General features: G+C 45.9%; 1 protein-coding gene across 1 annotated transcript; it reads right to left on the reverse strand.

The window, feature by feature from the left end:
- Positions 1-1,200: 1,200 nt before the first annotated feature.
- On the reverse strand, positions 1,201-8,300 carry LOC123189495 (uncharacterized). The gene is made up of 4 exons (XM_044601925.1): positions 8,090-8,300; positions 6,941-7,193; positions 4,273-5,410; positions 1,201-3,845 (listed from the first exon to the last, which is right to left on the reverse strand). The coding sequence occupies exons 2-4, from the start codon at positions 7,099-7,101 to the stop codon at positions 1,434-1,436; spliced, it is 3,711 nt and encodes a 1,236-aa protein (XP_044457860.1). The 5' UTR covers positions 7,102-7,193; positions 8,090-8,300; the 3' UTR covers positions 1,201-1,433.
- Positions 8,301-22,363: the final 14,063 nt, after the last annotated feature.

Raw genomic sequence — 22,363 nt, forward strand, 5'->3', positions numbered from 1 at the left:
GCTGCTGCTCGCGCCATTCGCCGTCAACATGTCCTTGACCATGCCCTGCCGGTGGAGGTCAGCTGTGCGGCGTCCAGCACGTCCGCGCCCGCCGAGATCATCGAGGAGAAGTAGAACACGAGAGGCCGCCCGCTGCTTGGGTCCGATGAAGGCCATCGCCGAGGCAACACCCGCATACAGTCGGTGTCTTGCCCTGTTCAACGCAGACCATTGTCGACCCTGCCTCGGCTTCATGGATGCGGAACCCCCAATCGCCTCCAACCCAAGCATGAGCGACGCATCCGGACATAGGGCAGATACAAGGAAAGAATATAGAGCTCACGACAATCTGACGAGCGAGTTGCCAGACATGGGAAAGACAAAGGGATCCGCCGCGGCCGGCCTTAGACTAATGTATTATATCCATATCGTGGGAATGAAGCTCCACACGGCCAGACGTGCAAAGAGTTTTAGATATTTTAGTTAAAAAATTTCCAAAATGTAATGAATTTCGTCCCGTTTATATAAAATCCGCTGTGTTTACATGAATTTTAATCCAATTTATTAAAAAAGTGTTTTGTTTACATGAATTTTAATCCAATTTATTAAAAAAGTGTTTGAAATATATGCGGGCAGCATTAGATAGCGGTCTGGAGATACCATAAGGGCCTCTTCAGAGTCTACCATAAGGGCCTCTTCAGAGTCCCTCCGCTCCACCACTCCACTCCCGGAGCAGGTGGAGCTGCAATTCAAAATCGTGGAGTGAGCAAATAGGTACTCCACAGATCCTTAATTCTGGGGAGCCGGTGGATTGCCAAACAACTCCCAAGTTTCAGATAGCAATCCCTCAAAAAAGTCAGTTAGCAACAATGGTCGAACCAAACTATAAATTGGACGCTTAAAATATTAGAAATTGGAGCATTTTTCTCTTGAAACATGATTTGGCCTCACAAAGGACATCGGTAGCTACTCCAAATTAGCTCATAAACTGGATAAATACAGTTGTGCAAATCGCTTTGTTATTCTCCGTGTAATGCAAATTAGTTCATTATGTTATATTGGCAACATATACTGCAGTTGCACCAGGTACCACAAACTGGCGACGAACCTCCCAGGGAGCAGAGCGGAAGATAAGTACCAAAAAGAAAGAAGAGGAAAACTGGCCAGTAATTGTAATATTATTGGCTTATTTGATAAATAGTGAAATGTATGCTTGGTCACTATTGGAAAAAATACCATGCTATAATGTACTGCAACTTTGCAGAATGTAATTAAAACACTTTGAGGGCAAATATGTGTACCTGAAAAGACAACTAAAGAAAGCAAATCTATGTGGAAAAAAAATTCCTGTTGAGAGTCAGGCATCTTAAGACAGGTTCATCACTGATCCCAGTATTTTAGACCCATCACAAATCTCATTTCAAGTTCTCTTGGTCATTTGGGTTACTGAGTAGTCACCGTAAATCCTGCGGATAGTAGACATGTGGGTTTATGTAACCTTGTGGAGGCTGGACACGAGACGGGGTGAGATGTAAGGATTGGCTATATCTGACTTGCTGCCTTTGAGCACCAAACATTGGGAAAACAGGCATCGATCCAGCAAAATTCTCCCTTGGCAAAATTTGCATCGGGGGTGGATGGCAGTAAAATGGCCTGGGCCCAAAATTGTTTGGGACGGAGATTGATGTTGGATAGGTTCCAGTGGGAGGATGCATACTGACTTGTGGCTCACTTCTGCATTCAGGAGGATCATCATTAATCATGATAACCTCTTTCATCATGTAGGTAGGGTGATGCATGACTGGAGCAGGGTTCCTGTATGGTTTCTGCAGAGAATGATGATTAGATTGCACCATGAAACCACCATGCATTGGAGGCCCAACAAAGTTGCCAGCTTGAACACTTGGAAGAGGAATCTGGTGACTCCTTGCTGATGGAGTTCTGTCGATGAATGCAGAATGACTATGTTGGTAGTCTGGAGGCACAAAACTAGCAGGTGGCATGTAATTCCCTCCCAGCATGTAGTCTGGCTTTGGAGCTTGAGGACGCCCACTCTCCTGGCTGTTCATCACCATCAAGTTCTTGCCCATCAGTCTCAACATAGGACTAGGCGGCGAAGGAAGCTGAGTTTGCAATAATGGTCTGATACAATCTGTCGCATAAGACAGGGAGCTCATGGAAGATTCAGTTAAAACTTTGCCAGTTAATAGCTGACCATGTGAATCTAAGTAAGGGTTTGAATTTGTGTCTGTTCTTTGGTATGTGCTGAAAGATGATGATGTCCGTAAACCCATGTGCAATTGTGGAACTTGTTTTCTAGCAAAAGTGTCAGATCTGGCTGTTGAACTTTCATGGTCTAAGTGAGGCTCCCTGGAGATGCTCTCACGACAAGAGCAGCAATACAACTTCTCCTTAGCCAACTGTTCACCTTCTCTAGCTGGAGGCATCGACTTCGTCTCCTGATTTGAGCTCCCAGACATGCTCTTTTCAAGTGTCCTAACCTTTACGGTCGATTGGCCTGGTCCTGACTCTTCATTTCTTGAACCATTCAAAGCAACTGGAGAAGACATAGTTGAGGCAACCGAAATAGGAGAGTCTGATGAGTCCCGACCAAATGCCAAAAAAACATGATCTTGGTTAGAGTCTTCTCTGTTCGACGTTATTGACGAGTTATCCCGAGGAGTTGCAAGACCCATTTCCCTGTTATTAGTTAAGCAGGTGCTAGATTCCTTAGTTGAAGCTGGGTCTACCTGACATTCCTCCATCTCATTATTGGTAACAATGTTTGACACATGAGTATGATGTGTGGATTGCTTAGTGGAGCATTGATCCTGCATTGATGAACTTCCTTTGGGCACAGTTTTGCTATTTTCAAGACTCAAAGAACCACTACTTATTGCACTGCAACAGTCCTCATGAGTATTTCTGGAGACCGAGGTACATTGCATTTGAGTTGCATGTTCTTCACCTTCAGAATCCATATGCATACTTGTTGTTTGTTGTGTCACATCATGCTGATGATCCCCTTGCCCCAATGCCAGCATGTCAGTTCCATAAGAGATATCATTATCTGTGGTATCTTCTTGGGTATGCTTTACAACCTTATCGGATGTGCCATTATTAGTAACGCTGAAGGTATTGTTTACATGTCTGTGATCAAGTTCATGCTCTTGACCAAAATCATTGACTAGCCCACTAATAGAAGGTGAAAAGTCACGCTTGCGAGTCCTCGATACAGATCTGTGTTTTCTTAACACCTTAGAAGTAGACACTGTCCTCTTTGAGTCATCATTACTCAGACCTCTAATGGAAACAGAAAGACAAGGTTCAGAGCATTTTGTTGAGGTGGAATTCCTCACTGTATCATACTTATCAGACCTAGAAGCTTCTCTTCTTCCAATTTCCTTAATTTTTCTCTTCGCAAGAGTAGCAGCTGATCTAGGTACTTTTGGGAAGGCACTGCTGGATGAAGGATTTTCTGATGACCATCTGGGAATTGATCTGAACAATCTTGAAGAAACCCTTTCCTGATCATCATTTTCATTGACTTCCAAAGTGGTGGCTGTCTCTTCTGTTGACCGTGAAGAAAATGCCTCAGTATAACTTTCTGTAATTTGAGGATCATCAAAGCCACCAATCATGCGGCTCCTAGCCAATTTCTTTGTTCCGGGTTTCATGCTATCTGACGATATATTATTTGACTTTCTGCTCAAATTGTTAGTGATACCCGAACGCTTGGAGCACACCCATTGCCTTATAGTTCCCGAACGACCACAACTGCTGCTTTCAGTAGGTTTCTGTGTATGCATGATCGGCTCCTCCTCAGAGGTGTCAACATGGATATCCCCATCTGGGTATAATTCAACCTGGACATGTATCAAAGGAATAAATGAACAGAAATATTATTGAATGAAATAGACTGGAGAGGAAGCTAACATCATATGCGATTTGGTAGATAAATTCAGTAACATAAATAAAAATTCCACCAACCAACATGGCATCTGTAAAATCAAAATGATTCATGAACTAAATTAACCCACAGAGAATGCATTTTGAATACTACTGTGACTTTTCAAGCTTCTCACAGAAGCAAAGAGCTCAAATAAAATTAGCAAGCATGTCAATCAACATAATCTGAACCATAATCTAAGAGGTTTAAGTAATTATGAGTCATGTGCGTGAACTCCAAGGAACCAAAATGGTTTAGGTCCAAGGATAAGGCTATGTAAGCTAAACACAAAACCTACTTAAATTACAGTAAAATATACGCATGAAACTAACTAAATTGTATACCTGAGATTTCAAATGGTTTAGTCGGTTGCACTTCTTTCCATGTACCTTGAACTTTTTATTCCTAAATGATTTAGATTCCAAGGATGTCTTTTTCATCAATGTACTCTTTCCAGTCTGGTGCTTTTCAACTTGCTTTAAACCATCATTGCCCAAGACCAAAGGTGCACCAATAGGCTTGGATAAAATTCTGATTTTTATGCCATTTGAATCAACATAGACATCACTATCTCTTTCACTATCTTTTGCTTCAGATGGTACCACTCGTGGGCTACGGTTCTTAGTGCAAACCACCTTGTTCACAGATGGCACAGACAAATCGATAGCCCAGTTAGTCCCGTTCCTCCGATCAAGGTCATCAAGAGTGTATGGAAGGGCTGTCTTGTAAATGTCCACCATCAGTTGCATCTTCCTCTGCTTCACTTTTGGCTTCACAATAACCGTCTCTACTACTGGCTCGGCATTAGACACAGCATAAAGGCACTGATCTATGTGTGCATTCAAAGTGGTATTTGATGGAGACGAGAAGACTTTGCAAACAGGACAGGTATTTGAAGCCTTTGGATTCGAAACCGAGCTAGAGTTGTATGATAAATCTTTTCTCTGACGGATATCTGTCATAGAGCCTGACTTGACTAGCAACTTGCCCTTCTTTTCTGAAGTCTCACGTGATGAGCCAAGACTTTTCAAATAGGGTCGAGCAACCTCTGTCTGCGAACTTGCTTTGGTGCAAATATTATCTTCCTGATATGCTTGTATAGCCTCACTAGTATGGCCTAATTCATTTATATTTCCACCTTGGTCAGTAGCAGTCTTCCCACCCTCTGTAGGAGTGTATTGAGATGGACCAAGTGACTCATCTGCTGATTGACATGACTGGAGGTTGATACCAGTTGTATTCACATTTGTCAAACCAGCTTCTCTAGCCTTTACCAAATCAACAAAAGCATCGGCTTCTAGGCATGCAGCAGACTGCTCAGAGTCTACGCAAGTATAGAAAGACCTTGACCGGAGCAAATCGGGAGGCTCGAATGGAGGCAGTAGATCTTTAACTCCACGCTTCAAGCAAAGTTCCAGCGACTGCGGGTGGAAAGGCCAACTTCTCTTGATGCCTTTGCTCCTCGAATCAAAAACATAATCTCTGGTAAGATAAAAACAGACGCATTAGCATAAAAAATACTGAAAACATTTCCTTTGAATGATTTGGATGAAAAACAAATTTAAATAAATTTTGTTCAAATGATTCGGATTTAAATTGAATTTATGTTTAACATAAATTCATGCCCAAGTAAGCCAACCTGAACTAGAATACAAATTTCAAAGTGTCACCGCCACAAGGGGATTTATCTTTCTTTAACAACACAGCCACACCTTCCTCTTTAGAAAACCGTAAACACTGAAGCTCTTGGAATGAGATGGTGGGTGTTTAGACACAGCAATTCCGGAAGAAAAAAGATAAAACTATACGGAGCCTGACAGAAGAGCCAAGTCCAATAGTCCCCACCCATTGCTCACATGGACGCTATCCCTTGATGATCACAAGAATCCCACAACTGCTATCAGCTCACTCTAAAAAAAGCCGGCTGTGTTCCTTTGTGGCATGTTTGTCATTGGCACTACTTGCCCATAGCCGCATGCGAGGAGACTGCAACCTTCCGCCACACCGCACATGCAAATGGGCAACATACCAGAAAGTGGCACGCAGTCTCCAAGGTGTTTTTGCAGAACCAGCACTACTTGTCATTGGGGATGCCCAGTGGCGGAACCAGCTTGTCGAGCCGGGGCAAGGTCTGATAGTTGCACTCTCGGTGAGCAAATGGCCATAAGAACTGACGTTGAAACCCTGAAGCAGTGATTACACTAGTGGAGGCTTCTCCAGTGGAGCAGCTGCCCAAGCTGGCCGGGCTGTGGCTCCGTCACTCGGGATGTCTTTTCGCATGTCCGCCGTTGGGATATGCTCCTGCATGAACAACCAGCTGAAGAACCAGCAATTCTACAGCACCCACACTTTCCAAACAAGCTTCAAGAAGGGGTGTCTTATTACGCTCTCAAAATATGCCCGATAAATTACTTTGGCATCACATATAATAGAATCCGCTACACCGCATCCAATAGGGTAACCCGGTTCTTGCTTTTACCCCCACGCCACTAACCAGAAGCATTGACACTTCTTCTCCAGTAAACCATATATGCCACGTATATATAGTATTCAAATGGCTTAAGTAATGGTCAACTGGACTATGTCAAAAGGAAGAAAAGGGAGAGGAAAACATCAATAAGGAAATAAAATCACCATATCTATTTACAGCATAACATCACTAAGTAGGGAAAAAGATAGGAAAAAAGAAATAAAAGGAAATGTTAGCTGTAAACAGCTGTCAAATTAGATTCATGGAACAAGGAATCCCTTTTGCATGTTTCAGTTTCTTGGATCCTTTCCCCCCACACCCACAGCCAGACAGCCTCATCCCATAGCCAGTCAGACACCCACCACAACAACACAGATTAACCCCATGAAAGCAACAGTGCACACCCAATAATTAATCCGTGCGGTGCGTATGGATCAGAAAGACGCAAATCCACCATTTTAAGAAGATAATAAACCCCAAGCTGCTAAACCGTATCACAAGGTACTAAACCAATAATCAGAAAGGTCCCTCTTATTTCTCACCTTATGGAGAAGGTGGGACACGGTTGGACAAGATCCGCAGGATCTTGGTGTGCCAACTCCGGAGAGTCGGCGGCGTGGAACGTCGCTGGATCAGCACCCACACCCCGAACCACAGACTGGGAGGAGCACGAGGGGCCTGAAGGGTGGTCACTGGATAGCATCGATCTGGTGAATGTAACGAGGTAGTAAGTTCACCCGGTGGAAAGCAAGAACCTTTGCTTCCTTGACTGCCCCCAACTACCTCATCAGGCACCTGCAATTGCAAACAGAAACCAAGACCCATGTTATTTCATGTCCACCCATCAGACGAGCTCTTCTCGGGGAATCTATCGTGTCATTTTATGTGGAGGGGAGATGGAGGAGTGATTGGAGTGGAGAGGGGGAGAGAAGAAGAGGGGTGGAAGACAAGTTACTCTTAGATTAGTCGAAGACAAAACCCACATGAAATATCAGTAGAGTCTAAAGCACAAGTGGGTTGGTGGTCAAATCAAGAAGTGGATTAGTGGGAAGCTTACACAGGTCACACAGCTCTTGCAAGGATTTGCAGAAAGGCAGTATGAGGTAACAAGAGATGAACAGTTGCTAAGCACATGAGGTTAGCTTATCTGGTACTGCTTTGTTGATGGGAAAATAAATAGACAAAAAAATGGAGAAAGGGGGGAGGGAGGGGTAGTTTAACCAGGGAACATATGTGGTGAGAAATCAACACAAGGATTTTGCTGCATAATCTCGGCCTCTCTCTGGCCCAAAAGGGGATTTTTTTTTTCTTCGGCCTGGGGAAATAAAGGAGCACTAGCCTAGCTAGCGAAGCACAAAATTAGAAAGAAAGGGCATAATCCGCACCAAATCTACGAAAGGCGAGCAGGAACCAGACCAAGAACCTTCTCCGTGTGGTTAATTAAGACCATCACAAGCATCAAAGGAAAAATAGCTTAAGATCCAGCATGAACAGCCCGAGAAGAAGAAAAACATCCAAAAGGAGATCCACGCACAGCACAGCCACGCCCCACTCGTCGCAAGAGAAGAAGAAAGAGGGGAGCTAGCGTAGGGGGGGGGGAGAGGCAGGAAAAGGAGCTCACGGGTCGATCCAAGCGGAGAAATCTCAAGAACAGGCTAACAAATCACAGCAAGATAGAGGAAAGTCCTCACCTTTGCTCCTCAAGCCGCGCACGCGCGCCCGCGTCCCGGTAGATCCACCCGGCGACGGGATGCCGGGGCGAGCTGGGGGAGGAGCGTGGAGCTCACTGGCTCAGTATGGGTGGGGGATTTCGATTTGGGGGGGGGAGAGGGAGAGGGAGAGGAGAGGAGAGAGGGGGAGGGGAGAAGCGTGCGGAGTCAGACTACCACCTAATCTATCTCGCCTTCTCTCTCCTGGTTAGTAGTTCCACTCAGCGATAGTATATGCTTTTCTCTTTGACATTTCCACCCAGCAATGGTGGAGTGAGTAAAATTAGCGGTGATGTGAAACAAAAAGGAAGAGAAGGAAACACCAACCACTCGCACCCCGGAGGCATCTGGTTCTCAGCCAACCTAAGCGAGGGGTCTGCCACTAATAACTGCAGCTCCAGAGAGAGATATAGGCCGGCCCGCTAACTTTGACTGGGCTGGCTTTTTAAGTAAAGAACCACGGTTGTGCCGTCTCACGTGCCATTGTTTAATTGGCGTGTATCATCTGTTGAATGGTGACACATGTTGCAACGCAGAGCTGACATGTGGTCTTTGGGAATAAGAAATTGACACGTGGAAAATCATCATAGGCCGGGGCTGTTAACAGGTATCGGATATAAAACCCGCATCCGATAACTTAACGGCGACCCGTTACGGTGGGTGTCATGTGTCGGTTACTCTTGACGAAAACACTTCCATGACACGTCATTTATCATCACGGGTGTCACGGAAGTGGATACTTTCGTGTTGATAAATGGATTATTGTCATGAAGCACTTCCGCGATAGCACAGATATGACTATCTTCATAAAATCGAAACAGATGTACATGCAGAAAACATGACCTACTGTGACAAACGTGTATTATCACGTATGTTTTTTATTGGTAAGCGTGATTTTATAACCAAAGAATATCTTAAGAGGAGCCTCATGGACACCACAGAGAACAGGTGGCGCGCCATAGGGCCTAAGCACACCACCAGGGAGTGTGGGTCCATGGTGGATTGATTAGTCCCTTTAGTGATCTGGTAAAGAAGTAGAAATGATTCTCGCCTTTTTTCCATCGATGACACTGAGCTATCGAAAGATTTTGCGAGAGAATTAATTCCAGCTTTTGACCGATCAAAATCAAGTTGACACTAAGAACACTTATAATAAAAATAGGCATGGGTAAGAGGACTTATTCTTAAAACCATATATTTGTGACGGGACCATTATGATCTTAATTTGTGCCCTGGAAGTCATCCATCGAGATGTGCTTGCTACGTATCGAAGTGAGGGATGTGTCCAAATTAAGTCTTGACCGGCACGCGTTCTGCATTAAGAGTCAGTTATGGTACCGATGTCCCCGTTTGGGACGACGATGTTTAGTTTTGCCACGACGGTGGCGGCCACAAAGGTGGCGGATGTCACGAGTTGACATAGGGGCCACCCATGACATAGCCCAAAGGGGAGTTTGTCATAGTGGCCGGGAGAGTGTATGAAGGAAATATGCCCTGGAGGCAATAATAAAGTTGTTATTTTATATTTCCTTATATCATGATAAATGTTTATTATTCATGCTAGAATTGTATTAACCGGAAACTTGATACATGTGTGGATACATAGACAAAACACCATGTCCCTAGTAAGCCCCTACTAGACTAGCTCGTCAATCAAAGATGGTTAAGTTCCCTAACCATAGACATGTGTTGTCATTTGATGAACGGGGTCACATCATTAGAAGAATGATGTGATGGACAAGACCCATTCGTTAGCTTGGCATATTGGTCATTCAGTTTTACTGTTATTGCTTTCTTCATGTCATATACATATTCCTTTGACTATGAGATTATGCAACTCCCAGATACCGGAGGAATATCTTGTGTGCTATCAAAAGTCACAACATAACTAGGTGATTATAAAGATGCTCTACAGGTATCTCCGAAGGTGTTTGTTGGGTTGGCATATATCGATATTAGGATTTGTCGCTCGGAGTATCGGAGAGGTATCTCTGGGCCCTCTCAGTAATGCACATCATAAGAAGCCTTGCAAGCAATGTGACTAATGAGTTAGTTGCGGGATGATGTATTACGAAACGAGTAAAGAGACTTGCCGGTAACGAGATTGTACTAGGTATGAAGATACCAACGATCGAATCTCGGTCAAGTAACATACCGATGACAAATGGAATAACGTATGTTTTCATTACGGTACGACCGATAAATATCTTCATAGAATATGTGGGAACCAATATGAGCATCCAGGTTTCGATCTTGGTTATTGACCGAAGAGGTGTATCGGTCATGTCTGCATAGTTCTTGAACCCGTAGGGTCCGCACGCTTAACGTTCGATGACGATTTTGTATTATATGAGTTATGTGATTTGGTGATTGAATGTTGTTCGGAGTCCTGGATGAGATGATGGACATGACGAGGAGTCTTGAAATGGTCGAGAGGTAAAGATTGATATATAGGACGACGGTATTCGGACACCGAAAGAGTTTCGGGGTTACCGGGTGCATATCCGGTCACCGGAAGGGGTTCCGGGCATCCCCCCGGCAACTACATGGACCTTAATGGGCCAAGAGGGGGACAAACCAGCCCCCTAAGGGGCTGGTTGAAAGGATAGAGAAGAGGTGTCTAGAGGGGGGTGATTAGACCCTCAACAAAGAAAAGTAGCAGTTTTTAAATTCTTTAAGTTAAGGTGGAGTTTTAGCACAAGTTTAAACATTCACAATACATTTCAAGCAAGCATGGCAAGAGTATATGAGCAGCGAAAAGTAAAGCATGCAACTTGCAAGAAAGTAAAGGGATGGGATTGGAGTGTGCAAACACAATTGGAGACACGGAGATTTTTGGCATGGTTCCGATAGGTGGTGCTATCGTACATCCATATTGATGGAGACTTCAACCCACGAAGGGTAACGGTTGCGCGAGTCCACGGAGGGCTCCACCCACGAAGGGTCCACAAAGAAGCAACCTTGTCTATCCCACCATGGCCATCGCCCACGAAGGACTTGCCTCACTTGGGTAGATCTTCATGAAGTAGGCGATCTCCTTGCCCTTACAAACTCCTTGGTTCAACTCCACAATCTTGACGGAGGCTCCCAAGTGACACCAAACCAATATAGGAGACACCACTCTCCAAAAGGTAATAGACTGTGTGTTGATGATAAACTCCTTGCTCTTATGCTTCAAATGATAGTCTCCCCAACACTCAACTCTCTCTCTCACGGATTTGGATTTGGTGGAAAGATGATTTGAGTGGAAAGCAACTTTGGAAAGGCTAGATATCAAGATTCTTGTGGTTGGATTGGAATATCTTGATCTCAACACATGAGTAGGTGGTTCTCTCTCAGAAAATGAATGCTGGAAGTGTAGGCACGTTCTGATGGCTCTCTCATGACTGGAGGATGGGTGGAGGGGTATATATAGCCTCCACACAAAATATAGTCGTTACACACATTTCACCAAACTCGGTGGGACCGAATCAAAAAACTCGGTCAGACCGGTTTAGTTCAAAATGTGAACATTATGATTTTCATTGGGACCGATATGATCAACTCGGTGGGACCGATGTGCTAGGTTAGGGTAAAACCTCAACTCATTTTGACCGATTACACAAACTTGGTGGGACCGATTTTGGTAATAAGCAAAACATAGAGTTGGTCAAGCAAAATTGGTGGGACCGATTGCATATCTCAGTGAGTCCGAAATAATTGCAACGGGCAAAAGAGAGTTTTCAAGCCCATCTTGGTGAGACCGAGATCCCATCAGTGAGACCGAACTGATTAGGGTTTCTGGCAGTGGCTATGTCAAGTGAACTCAGTGGCACCAGATAGATCAAATCGATGGGGCCGAGTTTGACTTTTGGTTTGGGACATATATGGATATGGGAAAGTGGTTGAGGGCTTTTGGAGCATATCACTAAGCATTTTGAGCAAGCAAGTCATTAAGCAACACCTCATCCCCTTTTAATAGTATTGACTTTTCCTATGGACTCAATGTGATCTTGGATCACTAAAATGAAAATGTAGAGTCTTGAGCTTTTGCCAACGTTTGTCCTTAGCATCTTGAAGGGGTTCCACATCCTCTTGTCCATGCCACGCCTTTGTTGAACTCTCTGAAATATACTAGATAAAAGTATTAGTCCAATAAGAGATATGTTGACATTAATTACCAAAATCACCCAAGGAGCACTTGTGCTTTCAATCTCCCCCTTTTTGGTAATTGATGACAACATACATCAATGCTTTGGATAAAGATATGAAGAATAATAAGTAAATCTTTGGAAAGACATGCAACATGCATAGGCTCCCCCTACATGTATGCAATCATGTAAATATGGAGTGTAAGATCATGTGACTGCATAAGCATGACAGAGCAAGCAATCAGTTACATGTATCTTGGTTATATGCATCAGAGCGAATGATATAGATATAGGAAATGTACCTTCATGTTCACGAGTCCTTCTTGCAAACAATATGTACAGTAGCAAGAAATCATCATGCACATGGATGTGATGCATATACTTACCTGGTGGTCTTGAGCTAGCTTTGGAGAAGGTGAACTTGAGAAAACAGGGTTAGATAACACAAGAACACCTGCTAAGCAATGCAAGAACCGAAAACCACAAGAGTACCAAGATTGGGATGACATGTAGAGAGTGAGTACTAGGTACTCTATTGGATATATATAAACATGTCCCCAAAGGGTAAAGGTAGTAATGAATTCAAAGATTTCCTTCCCTTAGATGTCTTTCTCCCCCTGAATCTTATATTTGATAATGGGAGAACACATACTAACATGTCTTTCCCCTCTTGAAGACATGTATCTTCTCTCCTCTTTGAATACCAAATACCAAGAATCTGGGAAGATTAAGAAAACTTTCCTTCCCGTAGGGTCTCTCTCTCCCTTTGATGTGACTAACCTTTGATGTGATCTCTCTCTCCCCATTTGACATCAACTTCCAAGAAGGGATCTTCTGGAGTGTGAGTCGAATAGGTCTTGTCCTTGAGTCACATGAAAAAGCAACATGTAATGTAAGATGCTGGTAGAGGTCAAGAATCATCGAGTGGAGCTGGAACAAATATGCAGGATGCAAATGGCAAAGTGTTTTCTTAGTATTGAAATCGGTAACACTGAGTTATTTGCTTCGGTGGCACCGAGTTGTTTCAATGAAGCCGAGAAGAACAAATCGGTGAGGCCGAATTCAACATGGAGAGAAAACAATTGTCATCTCAGCTCACTAGGCAAATAGGATATCACAAAGATTTGCAAGGAATTAACTGAAAGATTTGCAATGAATTCGATGCAGGGAATGCAGAACATAACAGAGAAAAATAAAAGAAATCTAGATGAAGTTTTTTTAATTAAAGAAGGGAACAGACATGCAAGAGACAAATGCAAGAACACAGAGAAACACTAGAGAACTTCATCTAGAATTGGTCGGCGACAAAGTCACCTATGTTAGAGTATATTGACCGAGGAGTCAAGTGAGAACACTTGATCATAGGTCATACTCATCGTTTAAGCTCAAAATGGGGTTAGCATTTTTCGTTAAGCATTTTGATGTATTCGCATCTTGTTGAGCTGCTTTGACCCATGACATGGGGTAAAACTTCTCTAAGATGGAATAACATACCTTGGGTGGTGGTGTTGATCTTGATCATGTAGTTGAACTTGTGTGGGATGCTCAAGGTTGATGTAGCTCATCAATGAGTTGGGAGCACCACCTGTAGTTTGAGTTCATCTACCTACATGGGTTAGTCTTGCAAGGAAGAGCACTTGTGTATCCAAAATGACAATCATGAATTTGATACCAAATGAGATTTGATATAAAGAAATTGTCAAAGGATATGTTGAAAGTTTTCAAGCTTCCTTGTCTTCAACCACCATATTGTAGAGACTTGGTGATGTAGAGATTGCTCAAGATGTGAGTGATTTGCAATCTCATAGATTTAGATTTATCCAAGTACCTACAAGTGTTAGATAGCACGCAAGGGTGCAAATATATCCAAGACATATGACCATCATCATAAGAGAAATATCAAGGATTGGTCAAAGGCTCATGCCTTGCATGTATCCAAATGGAGTTTCTACTCCAAGTTTGAAGCATCAATGATGTTCAATTCACCTCTCAAATGGCAAAATACTTTCTCATTAAGCGGTTTGGTGAATATATCTGCCAATTGCTTATCGCTACTAACATGCTTAAGATCAATGTCCCCTTTAGCAACATGATGTCGAATGAAATGATGAAGAACTTCAATATGCTTAGTTCGAGAATGTTGCATGGGATTGTGAGCAATCTTAATAGCACTTTCATTATCACAAAGCAATGGAACATGTTTCACATATATGCCATAATCTTTAAGAGTTTGGGTCATCCAAAGTAATTGAGCACAACATGATCCGGCGGCAATGTACTCCACTTCAGCGGTGGATAAGGATGCCGAGTTTTGTTTCTTGGAGGACCAAGACACAAGAGATCTACCAAGAAATTGACAAGTACCCGAAGTGGACTTCCTATCAACCTTGTCACCAGCATAGTCCGAATCGAAGTAGCCAACAAGATCAAAAGAAGACCTCTTAGGATACCAAATGCCTAAATTTGGTGTATGGATTAAGTATCTCACTATCCTTTTCATACCTTAAGATGACATTCTTTGGGGGCCGCTTGATATTGTGCACACATGCACACACTTAGCATAATATCGGGGCGGGAGGCACATAGATATAACAATGAACCAATCATAGAGCGGTAAACCTTTTGGTCAACCGATTTGCCATCCTTAGTCAAGTCAAGATGTCCACTAGTAGGCATGGGTGTTCTCATACCTTTGCTTTCTTGCATGTTGAACTTCTTGAATAAGTCATTGGTATATTTGTTTGAGAAACAAAGGTACCCTCCTTAGTTTGCTTGATTTGCAGCCCAAGAAAGAACTCGAGTTCGCTCATCATAGACATCTCAAACTTCTCTGACATTAGCTTTCCAAACTTTTCACTAAAATGAGGCTTAGTTGAACCAAATATGATATCATCAACATAAATTTGGCACACAAATAGTTCACCATTAACCCTTTTAGTAAAAAGAGTAGAATCATTTTTTCCAATCTCAAAGCCTTTTTCAATAAGGAACTTGGTCAAGCATTTATACCACGCTCTAGGAGCTTGTTTAAGACCATAAAGAGCTTTGTGAAGTTTGTAAACATGGTCGGGTTTCTTAGGATTAACAAAGTCGGGAGGTTGTTTAACATAAAATTCCTCCTCAATTTCACCATTTAGAAAAGCACTTTTAATGTCCATTTGGTACAAGGTGATTAGCATAGGCAAGTAAGATGCGGATGGACTCAAGTCTAGCAACGGGGGCATATGTCTCACCATAGTCCATACCTTCGACTTGAGTGTAGCCTTGGGCGACGAGACGTGCTTTGTTGCGAAAAACTTATCCATCTTCGTCTTGCTTGTTGCAAAACACCCATTTGGTACCGATGATGTTGTGGTTGTTGTCGGGATTCTCAACCAATGTCCACACTTGGTTCCTCTCAAAGTTGTGTAGCTCTTCATGCATGGTATTTATCCAATCGGGATCATTCAATGATTCTTCAACCTTCATAGGTTCAGTGCTAGAGATGAATGAATAATGTTTGAAAAAATTTGCCAAATGAGTTTTAGAGCGAGTGATTCTCCCGGTGTGGATATCATTGAAGATTTGTTCGACGGGATGGTCTCTTGAGACTCTTGCTCGAACTCGTGAGAGCTTTTGTTTGGGTCGGGGTGAAACATCTTCTTCATCATCTTGTTCTTCTTCTTGGCCTTCTTCATTGTTGACGCTGTCATTCTCTTGTCAAGGTGGAGAAGGGGGTTGATGAGGTTCATCTTGGTGTACTTCCTCGTTTTCTTCATCTTGGTGTGTCCCACTTGTGGATGCCTGCGTGTCAACTCTTGGTTCACCTTGTCGTGAGGTAGAAGCTTCCACTTGGATGGATGAGGTACTCCCCTTCACCTCCGCTGGATGAATCTTGCCAATAGACAAGTCTTGGATTGCTTCCGAAGGGTCTTTGTCTCCTACATCAATTGGCAATTGCTCTACTTGCGGGCCATTAGATTCATCAAACTTTACATCTACCGTCTCTTCAACCTTTCGGGTGAAATTGTCATATACACGATAAGTGTGAGAGTTTGAGCCATAACCAAGTAGGAAACCCTCGTGAGATTTAGGAGAAGATTTAGAACGATGATGCTTATCAAGAATATAGCACTTTGAGCCGAATACTCGAAAGTATCCAACTTGGGGTTTGTTACCAGTGAGAAGCTCGTATGCCTTCTTGTCGAGTAGCTTGTGAACATACAAGCAGTTTGTTGCATGACAAGCTGTCTCAACCGCTTCCGCCCAAAAGTGTTTTGGCGTCGTGTACTCATCAAGCATCATTCTCGCCATCTCAATAAGAGTCCCGTTCTTCCTCTCAACAACTCCATTTTGTTGAGGCGTGTACGTAGCCGAGAACTCATGTGAAATCCCTTCTTCGTCAAGAAAGGTATCCACATTTGCGTTCTTGAACTTCGTTCCGTTGTCGCTGCGAACCTTCTTGATCTTCACTTCAAATTGATTTTGGGCCTTACTAGCGAAGTTCTTGAAGATCTTTTGGACCTGAGATTTATCATCAAGAAAGAACACCCACGTAAATCTTGAAAAATCATCGACTATGACTAGACCAAATGAGTTTCCACCGAGACTTTTATAGGCATTAGGACCAAAGAGATCCATATGAAGTAGCTCAAGCGGTCTTCTCGTGGTCATGATGTTCTTCACGGGGTGGCTTCCTCCACCTTGTTTTCCTGCTTGACAAGCACTGCACAATATATCCTTGTCAAATATAACATCTTTCACTCCAAGGATATGATCACCTTTAATAAGCTTATCAAGATTTCGCATGCCCGCATGACCTAACCTTCTATGCCACAACCAGCCTTTAGAGGATTTAGCAATTAAGCAAGTTCTAGGTTGAGCCTTTTTAATGAAGTCAACAATGTAAAGATCACCTCTAGGAATACCGTAAAGACCATTTTATGATTATCTCTATGAAACACTTGGCAATCTACTTCAGTAAATATGACATTGAAACCAAAGTCAGCAAGTCTAGATATGGAAAGTAGATTATAGCCAAGAGATTCAACGAGCATAACGTTTTGTATGGAGCTATCATGTGAGATGGCCACCTTACCAAGGCCAACCACCTTACCCTTTGAGTTATCACCAAAGGTGACATACTTTCGAGGGCCGTCGTTTTCATCTAGCTCACGAAACATATCCTTGTCTCTGGTCATGTGATCGGTACATCCACTATCAACAACCCATTCCTTTCCTCCAGCCATGTAGCCATGAAGATTAGACATAAGACCAAAGTGTCTCACAGACTCATCAAGATCAAAGCCACTATCAACATCCTTATCATAGTATCCATATTCAACATCGTCTTGTGCTTGATCAATTCCTAGAGAGAGTGATTCATTAGATAAATGATCATCACAATGTTCATCTTTATGAAATCTAATGGCTTCGGAGATGATATTGCTAATGATTCTAACATCTCCTTTGGCACGCATAAGGTTATTAAGCTCAAATAGACAATCACCAAACTTAGGATCATTGGAATTCATCTTACTCAAAGCAATAGATTTCTGAGGAATTTCATCTAAGTTTTGCAAGGAATTGTTTGGAAGTCATTCCTCAAGAAATCTCCATATAGTGTAGGCACAATCAAGAGTATGCAAGCAACCAAACAAATTTCTAGGCAAACCTCTAGTAATAAGATTGATAGTTCTAAGGTTGCGAATCATGTCAATAGACTCATCAAGGGTAGGATGCAAAAGATCAACATGGGGTGCACAAGGGCTAGTAATGTACGTGCTCAAGTGATATTCATTGAAAATCTCAAGCATCTCATTTTCCACTCATGAAAGAACTCTCCATCAAGTATAGGCACTCTACGTCTAAGACTCCCCAACGTAGACTCAACCATCTTCCTCCAATGGTGATTAAACCAAAGTAATGGAGACCAATGCTCTGATACCAATTGAAAGGATCGAGAAGAGGTGTCTAGAGGGGGGTGATTAGACCCTCAACAACGAAAGTAGCAGTTTTTAAATTGTTTAAGTTAAGGTGGAGTTTTAGCACAAGTTTAAACATACACAATACATTTCAAGCAAGCATGGCAAGAGTATATGAGCAGCGGAAAGTAAAGCATGCAACTTGCAAGAAAGTAAAGGTATGGGATTGGAGTGTGCAAACGCAATTGGAGACACGGAGATTTTTGGCGTGGTTCCGATAGGTGGTGCTATCATACATCCACGTTGATGGAGACTTCAACCCACGAAGGGTAACGGTTGCACGAGTCCACGGAGGGCTCCAACCATGAAGGGTCCATGAAGAAGCAACCTTGTCTATCCCACCATGGCCATCGCCCATGAAGGACTTGCCTCACTTGGGTAGATCTTCATGAAGTAGGCGATCTCCTTGCCCTTACAAACTCCTTGGTTTAACTCCACAATCTTGACGGAGGCTCCCAAGTGACACCTAACCAATCTATGAGACACCACTCTCCAAAAGGTAATAGATGGTGTGTTGATGATGAAATCCTTGCTCTTGTGCTTCAAATGATAGTCTCCCCAACACTCAACTCTCTCTCACAGATTTGGATTTGGTGGAAATATGATTTGAGTGGAAAGCAACTTGGGAAAGGCTAGAGATCAAGATTCTTGTGGTTGGATTGGAATATCTTGATCTCAACACAAGAGTAGGTGGTTCTCTCTCAGAAAATGAATGCTGGAAGTGTAGGCACGTTCTGATGTCTCTCTCACGAATGGAGGATGGGTGGAGGGGTATATATAGATTCCACACAAAATCTAGCCATTACACATAGTTCACCAAACTTGGTGGGACCGAATCAAAAACTCGGTCAGACCGGTTTAGTTCAAAATGTGAACGTTAGGATTTTTGGTGGGATCGATATGATCAACTCGGTGGGACCGATGTGCTAGGGTTAGGGTAAAACCTCAACTCGGTTTGACCGATTACACAAACTGTCGGGTGGTAGGTGCGACATATGCCAATGGGTGGCTTATCATTGTGGGAGCCAATAAGACGTTGCCGGTGCCTGGAAACGGGATGAGGCGAAGACATGCACGCCGGCGAATCTTACCTAGCTTCGGGGCTCTCCATGGAGATAACACCCCTACTGCTACTCTGCGGGGTCTCCGCATGATCACTAGATGAATAAGTAGCTACACGATGCTCCTTGAGCTGTTTGGCGAGAGGAGGAAGAAGGGCAAGGCTTGCTCTCTTCTCCTCCCTATGTGGAATCTAAAACTAGCAGGGATCGATCTCTCTCTTGCATGGGTGTCCCGGGGGGTTTATATAGGCCTACCCCCCGGGGGTACAATGGTAATCCGGCTGGGCGTGGGGCCCAGCCATCTGTGTCTACGCTCACCGGCTTCTGCGCCGACTGCTGGGGCCCGTCGGCTGGTGGGTCCCGCCGGCTGCCGGCTCCTGGGTCGACAGGCAGGCCCCCCTGTACAGGGCCTTGTCTGGGGCTGGTTACTGTTGCTCAATCTTGGTGACGAGGGCTTCGCCGAAGTGGGCGTGGCTACAGTGCCACCGTCCGGTGGGTGATCGCTGTAGCCTCACCACGTCTTGTCTCCTTAATGGGGCGTCTTCTTCGAGGGAGGTGGCAAGCCGGCTGGGGGGAGCCGGCTCTATCTTGGGCCGACTGGGGGAGGCCTGGCCGCCTTCGGGTGTCTCTCTTCCCGAAGGGGCCCACCGCCCGTGGGCCACGCTGGCAGCCCGTCGTGGATGACATCAGGGTCAACGTGGCAACAGTGCCGCGCCGGACGGGTCATGGCCACCCGTACGGCGCACTGTGCCAGGCATGCTCCGGGATTCGGGGGTGGCAGGCTTCACTGTAGCCACGCCCCATCACATCACCGTGATGTGGATGCAGACTTTGAGGGTACGATATTGACCGCTTTGGGGGAGCCGGCTTCCTGGAGTCGGCCTTCTCGCGGCCGGCTTCTCGGAGCCGGCCCTCCAGTGGCTTTCCTTCATGAGGGCTAGAGTCGGGCCACCTTCCGATAGCTGGCCTGGGAGACAGCCGGCAAGGGGAAGGCGGCCCCGTGTCTTGGATTCTTGAGGGCCGAATTGGCTCGTAATTTTTTCAGAAGGGCCAGGGGGAGCCGACTAGGCTACCCATGGTTATTTACTCCGACAGTAGTCCCCGAAGCTGATCGAGCTTCGAGGCTGACAAAAGGACGAGAAGCTAGGTCAGCTTCCTATCCCGAGGGGCCGGCTTTGCTTGTGCACGCCGTCTTCGGAAAGCTCCGTTTCTTGTAGGCTGGAACGCGGGTCGCCCTGCGAGCTGACCGCGCGCCTTTCCGCGGGCCACGTGGCAAGGAAGTCCTGCCAACGCACGCACGCGACGGGATGCCGCCGCAGGCCCGGGCCCGCCACTCATAGGCCTCGGCCCGAGCGCGGATCTTCTGCGGCCCACTTGGACCGCTTGCCTTCCCGCGGCGGTTTTATTATGCCATCAGGGCATAATAATCGCGGGTCGTGGGGGAGTGGGCGCAGTTGATCCCCACGTTCCCCCACGCCGCGCCTCCTCGGCTCTGCCGCGCGGGTCTATAAGTAGGAGGAGGAGGGGGAGCGGCGGAGGCTCGCGCGCTCTCCCTCACTCCGCCCCTTCTTGCCCTCCTTCTTCTTTTCTTCGCCGCAGCAACTCTTTGCCGCGCCATTCTGTCGTCGCTTCGTCTTGCGTATATATTTTTTGTTATCTTTTTCGACCGAAGCTTTTCTTAGCCTTTCTTTGCTTGCCGGACAGGGTGCTGCTTTCTCTTGAGCGAGGTCCTGGCGGCTCCATAGTCGGGCCGACTGGAGGGTCCTCAAGCTCCCGCCGCGTGGATCCCCGCGCCGACCTTAGGGAGGCCACAGAGCGGAACGCGCGGGAGGAGCGGGAGGCGGCAGAGCGAAGGACCGCCCAAGCGACGAAGGAGCAGGCTGACGCGGTGGCCAAGGACCGGGCGAAGGCGGCAGCCGCGGAGACGGAGGCGGAGGCCTCACACAATCGTCCTCCGCTGCTCATCGTTCCCCTCCGCGCCGTGGCCCCCGACATTCCCGTGCCCCCATCGGAGGAGGTCGACCAAGGCCCGCCGGTGATGAAGAGGAGGGAGGACCATGCGATCTTCGTGGAGAGGGCACCGCAGACGGCGCCGACTGGAGCAGGCCAAAGCGGCCAATTAGCTGCGGCGCCAGAGCAGCCGTCCGGGGGTGAGCCGGAGGCAGGGGCCGGCCTCGAGGCGCAGCCGGCATTGCGCCAGCACGCAGGGGGTTGCGCCTCTGCGCCGGAACCGCACCGAGCAGCGGGCACCAGCCAGACGGTGGAGGCCCTGGAGGCGGCCAGCGCCAGCATGTACGATTGGACTCCTAGCGGGGGGACGGGCGAGCTGAACGCGGCGGCCTAGGAGGTCCGGAACCGGCTTCAAGCTCAGGCCGCCTCGCTGCAAGATACACCCAGGAGTTTCTCTCGACGCGGGCCGTCATCCGGGTGAGTCTTCTGGCCTTGGTTATTTTGCTCTTTTTGATTTCTTCCGTGGGGGCGCGTCAGCGCACCCACTGGGTGTAGTCCCCGAGTTCTGAGCCGGCTGCTACGCAGGCGGCTTGGAACTTACTAGGTTCTGACAACTTAACTTATCCTGGCCTCCTGTATAATCTTCCAGGAGTATCATAACCTCCGTGCAGCCGCCTTCAACTCCCAGGCTCAGGAGATGGGCCGGAGGACCGAGGACCTGACCAGCAGCCGAAGTGCGTGTTTGTCTCATTCATCTCCTGTGGGGGCGCGTCAGCGCACCCACTGGGTGTAGTCCCCGAGATTCGGGCCGACTGCTGAGCAGCCGGGTCGGATCTTCCTTGACGACTTCCCCTTATTAATTTTTCCTTTGTCTTCATGCTTGCAGGAGCCAATGCTGACTTCAGGGAGCAGCTCAGCGGGGCCCAAGCCGCCCTTCGCGCCAAGGAGGTCGAGTACAGCGCCTTGGTCCTGGAGCGTGACCGCCTGGCCAAGAAGTTGGCCGACCAGGAGGAGAGCCACAAGGCGGCCCTGAAGAAGGCGCAGGACAACGAGGACACCCTAAAGGCCGAGTTCGAGACCGAAGCGGCGGGCTGGGCTGAAGCGAAGCAGGCGCTGAGTGAGGGCTTCAGTCGTATCGAAGATTTGATCGAC

This window comes from Triticum aestivum, chromosome 2A (genome assembly GCF_018294505.1).
Source record: "Triticum aestivum cultivar Chinese Spring chromosome 2A, IWGSC CS RefSeq v2.1, whole genome shotgun sequence".
Classification (NCBI taxonomy): domain Eukaryota; kingdom Viridiplantae; phylum Streptophyta; class Magnoliopsida; order Poales; family Poaceae; genus Triticum; species Triticum aestivum.